Below are 6477 nucleotides of genomic sequence, written 5' to 3'. Positions count from 1 at the left end.
ACATATACATAGCATCCATTAATTATATATAGGCCTGCCAATAACCTTTTTATAGTTTTTAGACTAAAGTTACTAAAGAGACTATGTAATTCACACAAGTAATCAGTGACCAAATTTTCATGTTTTATTTCATTTAGGCTTTTATTCACATATAATGTTGTGCTCTATATATGTGCTTTGATCAATGTTCATATGTGAATAAAAGAAAATGAGTAAATAAATGACAGAATTTTTAGTGTGATTTTTGGGCAAGCTATTCCTTCATCAAAAATGAAAATTTGTTGATTTACTCACCCTCAGGCCATCCAAGATGTAGATGAGTTTGTGTCTTCATTGGACCAGATTTGGAGAAATGTAGCATTGCATCATTTGCTCACCAATGGATCCTCTGCAGTGAATGGGTGCCGTCAGAATGAGAGTCCAAACAGCTGATAAAAACATCACAATAATCCACAAGTAATCCACACCACTCCAGTCCATCAATTAACATCTTTTGAAGCGAAAAGCTGCGTATTTGTAAGAAAAAAATCAATAATTTTAACTTAAAATCGGCTAAAATAAAATCCTCTATCCAGTGAAAAAGTCGTCTCATCTGAATCAGGAGAGAAATACACAGATCAAGCACCATTTACAAGTGAAAACAGTCCAAAACACTTCTAAACAAATATGTCAGTGGATTTGGATGTGAGAGGACAACAGGAGATGGGCGTTATTATGGATTATAGGCTCATATTTTGCCAAGAAGCGACAGTTAAAACATCTTGATGCATCTATTTCTTACAAACACACAGCATTTTGCTTTACAAGTCATTAATTGATGGATTGGAGTGGTGTGGATTACTTGTGGATTATTGTGATGTTTTTATCAGCTGTTTGGACTCTCATTCTGACGGCACCCATTCACTGCAGAGGATCCAGTGGTGAGCAAGTGATGTAATGCTAAATTTCACCAAATCTGTTCAGATGAAGAAACAAACTCATCTACATTTACGACCTGAGGTTAAGTAAATTTTCAGCGCATTTTCATTTTTGGGTGAACTATTCCTTTAAGTTTAATTATAAATGAAATTTGGCATTAAACCATTATTGTATGTACAATAGAAAAAATTGATAACAGTGTAACGCCTTTGAAACATGAGACAGAAAAATGTAAACTGTTCTAATTATGGAAAAAGAAGACCTAATATTGTTTGTTTTATTAATTGTTTTTGTGCATCAGTCATTCAAATGTTTTGCCATGCTTTGTTCACCATTAAATGTTTGCTAATGTCACAGATGTCAGTGCTAACGGTATAGTGCTGTATTCGCAGGTGCTGGAAGCGCTGCAGTATGTGGACAGCACTGGGGCGGTTCAGCTGAAGGGTCGTGTGGCGTGTCAGATCAGCAGTCATGAGCTGCTACTGACTGAACTCCTGTTTGAGAACACACTGAGTCCTCTCGCCCCTGAGGAGAGCGCCGCCCTGCTGTCCTGCCTCGTCTTCACGCAAAACACCCAGATAGACCCGCACATCACCAACACGCTACAGGAGGTAATGCAGAGCTCGCCACATATTCTCACAACCGCCGAAGATTAAAAGCTGAGGAAATCCTATGAAGTACACATGCTAATACATTATGCCCATCAAGCATTTTATTTGAGCCCACAGCCATTCGAATATAAAGCATCAGATACTCTTGTCGTCATGGTTATGGATGGGTGTGAATTTATACGGCTCTCTGAGCTCAACACCCAAGAGATGTTCGGCCTGGGCGCTTAGCTTTATGCCTTTAGCAAAGGATGCAGTCGCACACGGAACGTGTAGGTGTGTGTTGTCGAACAGCCCAGAAACATGGAATTGCTTTAAAGGGACCGTGAATAAGTCATGACACTAGACTGAGAAGCACACAAGAGTTATATAGTTCACAGAGGCTCGTAGGCCAATGTGAAAAAGCCCTTGCTGTTCAAACGCTGCGAGGTGAGGGCGTACAGGTAATGTAGCTGCAGTTTGACTGCATGACTACATTGCCTGCCTTGCTCTAGTTGTGTAAGCACTTAGACAGCAGATGGAGACGAGAGTGGAGCACAGGACAAAAGAAACTGACGCAGTGCTGTGCTGAGAGATCCCACTATGATTAATATGTAAATCTATATGTTTAGGCCATCTCATTTAATTAATTACACAAGATGCCACTTAATTAATTGAATTAATCACATATAACACATATGTCACATATAACAATAACTATAACTTTGATTGAAGATAAAACATTAAATGATGAGTGAATAATTAAGATATTATACAATGCATATATAGGCAGCTATGGAAAAAACTTAAGAGACCGCTTGAAAATCCTCCGTTTCTCTGGATTTACTAGGTATGGGTTTGAGCAAAATGTTAATATTTGTTTTATTCTATAAAGGTCTGGTAACATTTCTTCCAAATTTCAAATAAAAATTTTTTTTTTCAGAAAATGACAATTGATCAAAATAAATGTTTTCATTTGTTGTGATTGAATATCAGGGTTATTCCACCAAATATTGATTTCTTAACTCTTCTGAAGTTAAACAATTGGTATTGTTTGTTGTCTAAACATGAATATAAACATGTCGGGAAAACATGACATCTTTTTGTTATTTTGACTAATTGTCAAAAATCCCCAAAATGAACATTTTTATTTAAAATGTGGAAGAAATGTCTTCAGTAGTTTACAGAACATAACAAAAATTACATTTGACTCAAACATAACTATAAAATGGAAATCCAGAGAAACTGAGAATTTTCTAGTGGTCTCTTAATTTTTTCCATAGCTGTGTGTGTATATATCATAGACTTTATATATATATATACAGATTTTGTTCATGTGTTTGAAAGAAGGCTGCATTTATTTGATCAAACGTTAATCAAATTGTAATTATTCCTGTGTGGCACAGCTGAATTTTCAGCATCATTACTCCAGTCTTCAGTGTCACATGATCCTTCAGAAATTACTCTAATATGCTGATCTGCTGCTCAAGAAACATTTCTTATTACTATATATGTTGAAAACAGTTGTGCTGCTTCATACGTTTGTGAAAACCATGATACATTTTTTTTCAGGATTCTTTGATGAATAGAAAGTTCACAAGAACGGCATTTATTTGAAATTGTATTTTTTTTGTAACATTGTAAATATCTTTACTGTCACTTTTGATCCATTTAATGTGTTCATGCAGAATAAAAGTATTAATTTCTTTTAAAAAATTACTGATCCCAAGCTTTTTATAATTTATACATTTAATTTATATTATATATTCATATAATACATATATATATATTATACAATTATAAATCATTTTTCCATTCTCTTGCTTTTGTAGGGCATCAGTCAAGTGCTCAATGTGGCACAGCGTATTGGTGAGCTGCAGAGGGATTGTGGGATAGCTCAGACTGCTGAAGACTTTGTGGCCCAGTTCAAGTTTGGCCTGACTGAGGTTGTATACTGCTGGGCAAGAGGCATGGTGAGCACTGACCTTAAAACAAATCATCCAACCATCACAGTGGCCTTATTATGGTGCTCATTTGGTTCACTTGATATTATAGTTTTTATTTAATAATATCATAGAGACAAATTAATTTATCCTTTAAGGAATACCTAATTATGAAACTCTATATCTATCTATCTATCTATCTATCTATCTATCTATCTATCTATCTAATGTCTGTCTGTCCATCTATCCATCCATCAATCTATCCATCTCTCTATCTATCTATCTATCTAATGTCTGTCTGTCCATCCATCCATCCATCCATCCATCCATCTATCTATCTATCTATCTAATGTCTGTCCATCCATCCATCCATCCATCTATCTAATGTCCGTCCGTCCGTCCATCCATCCATCCATCCATCCATCCATCCATCCATCCATCTATCTATCTATCTATCTATCTATCTATCTATCTCATGTCTGTCTGTCTGTCCATCCATCTATCCATCTTAAATGTAGCTTCTCTAATAATAGCACTTTGCACAAATATATGAATTCTTGTAATGCAAATTCTTGTAATGCAATGATATTAATGTCACTATATTAAAATTCCTCTTTGTATAAAGAAAATCATTTTTCACAATAGGACCTTATTGGGATAATGCTGATGTCTTTGTGTTTGGTAGCCGTTTTCTGAGATTGCCCAGCTGACGAATGTGCAGGAGGGGACGATCGTACGCTGCATCCAGAGGCTGGATGAGATCCTGAAGGAAGTGAGACAGGCTGCGCGCATTGTGGGCGACTCCGTCCTGGGCAGCAAGATGGAAAGGGCCTCGCTGGCCATACGCAGAGACATTGTGTTCACCGCCTCGCTCTACACACACTGAGAGAGAGAGCAAGAGGCAAAATGTGTTTGCGTGTTGATTTGGATACAAAATAGAGCGTGCAGAATATGGACCTGAGAAACTGTACTTGAATTACTGAGAGCATGTTTACATTGAGTTGAGTATGCATGTGAGAGTGAAGGAGTAATTCACCCCTCATACCTGACCAAAGATGTGATCTCAATATGAAATGGAGATTGACATCAGCCATGAACTGTAACTAACTGTACAGCAATAAAATGAGCTGTATGTGGAATACTGGTTTCATCCCTATTGTCATAAAAACTAGAAATGATACAGTGTGTTTGCATTGTGAGCATTTTAACTGCAGTGGTGTTTCTTTTATGTTTGTGTGTCGATATCATTGCTGTTCTCACATTTGCTGTCATTTTTTATTTATTTTTATTTTACTTTTGTCATGCACGATGTTTCTTTATATATTCTGGTTGCGCTGCATTTTTGCTCTCTCTTAACCCTCTGCACCCACTTTTTATTATTAAATATAGTTCATAAATTAAAAAAATCATAAATTAGCCCTCAGATCAATCAGGACTGTAACCACATCATTTAGGATGAAACAATTTTCAGGTACGGGGAATGATCATATGTTTTTCAATTTATGATTCTTTATGTTTTACATTTGGTCTTCCCAGTCCTGAATATTTGATTAGTTTTTACAGTATCTCAAGAATTTTATATCAACTTCTGTATTATTTTGCTTTCAATAAATAAACAGTTTATAATAGAGCCATATTATGAATATTTTACAAATACACCTCTATTGTGACTAGCAGTCAATATAGGCCAACTTTTCATATTAATAAAGCAGTTTTTTGTTAGTCCAGGTCTAATTTCAGAAAATATAATATATTTTGAATCAGATTAGATTTTTAGATTTAGGCCTACTTAAAAATATTTAAAGCTGCATACAACCCAAAGTACAATACTACAGTTACAGATATTATATTGTAAAACCATCATAAATAAATATGGTATCTCCTTAAAACAATGTGCGATTGTAATATTTTAATGTAAATTTTAGCTAATGCCAAGTTTCCATAGTTTTATTGTAACAATAACGATGGTAGTTTATCGGAAACTAGTTACCATGGTAACCACATTATTCGGCGTTCTTAATTTCTTTGTCCGTTTTAAATTTCCGTCTCTTCATTTCTTTTTGTAAATATACTTTATTAGTTTTAGTATTATTGGATTGATCATATTAACATGTGATGATATGTGCGACATGGATGCTGTAGTGTGGTTCTGCTGTCTCTTTAAGACGCTCTGGTTAATTCAGTGTAACTAGATGCGTTAGTTGAAACCTGTTTTTCTGCTGCTGCTGATGCTCTGGATGTTGCAGTGTGTGAACGTGGAAAAAAAGCAGCAACAGACATCCAGTCGCTTTTACACCCAGATAACCCAGGCTTTACACAGCATACATCAGGATTACAATCGGAAGATGCGTTATAATTAGCCTGGAGAAATCATCAGCATCGTCTGTTGTTATCTGACACACGTACTGGTTGGATTTGGGGTTTTATTACTGGAAGGACAAACTGAACATCGTCGAAACGGATAAATAAACGAGATGTCGTCGGAAAAACACGGTAAAAATGTCTATTTATGTATTTGGTCATACCACAGCTAATTAAATCAGTTCATGCAGCTGGGCGACTCATTTAAATAAAATGTATTTATTATAAAATGAAAGAGACAATGCCATATTAAAACGCTATTATACGACCATTCATGAATATTGTTGTTAATCTTTTTTCTTTCCCCCCTTTTTCATTGTTCATCCTTATTTCATCTATATATAGTCATATTTAGGCTGTGTGTCAAATCCTAGTGAGCTGCCTATCTAGGCATCATAATCCGCGCGTAGCCTTATGTCTATAGTCGTGTGCTGCAGTTTTGCCTGTTATAATCTAATATGCTGAGCGTTTTGGACATCATATGTGCCTTTCGAAAAATTAAAACTAGCAGATGATCACCATAAACGCTGTCTGTGTAGGCAGCTCGCTAGTATTTGAGACACAGCCGTCGTGTTCGTTATTCTCTCAGGTATAGTGTCGTGTTTAACATATAGGCTACATTAGAAACGTCTGTGTGGAGTTTCATTAAATGAGAGAAGAGGCACATA

General features: G+C 35.8%; 1 protein-coding gene across 1 annotated transcript in view; it reads left to right on the top strand.

The window, feature by feature from the left end:
• LOC107754802 (helicase SKI2W-like) overlaps window positions 1-4657 on the top strand; it is a 24862-nt gene extending 20205 nt beyond the window's left edge. Inside the window, exons 27-29 of the mRNA XM_016571390.1 lie at window positions 1311-1529; window positions 3338-3478; window positions 4134-4657. Coding sequence (XP_016426876.1) covers window positions 1311-1529; window positions 3338-3478; window positions 4134-4334 — 561 coding nt within the window. The 3' untranslated portion in view covers window positions 4335-4657. The remainder of the gene's footprint in view (window positions 1-1310; window positions 1530-3337; window positions 3479-4133) is intronic.
• Window positions 4658-6477: the final 1820 nt, after the last annotated feature.

The sequence above is a fragment of the Sinocyclocheilus rhinocerous genome, unplaced genomic scaffold (genome assembly GCF_001515625.1).
Source record: "Sinocyclocheilus rhinocerous isolate Xijiao unplaced genomic scaffold, SAMN03320098_v1.1 scaffold21, whole genome shotgun sequence".
In the NCBI taxonomy this organism is placed as follows: domain Eukaryota; kingdom Metazoa; phylum Chordata; class Actinopteri; order Cypriniformes; family Cyprinidae; genus Sinocyclocheilus; species Sinocyclocheilus rhinocerous.
Note: the sequence above shows the minus strand (reverse complement) of the source record. Positions and strands in the feature narration are given on the sequence as shown.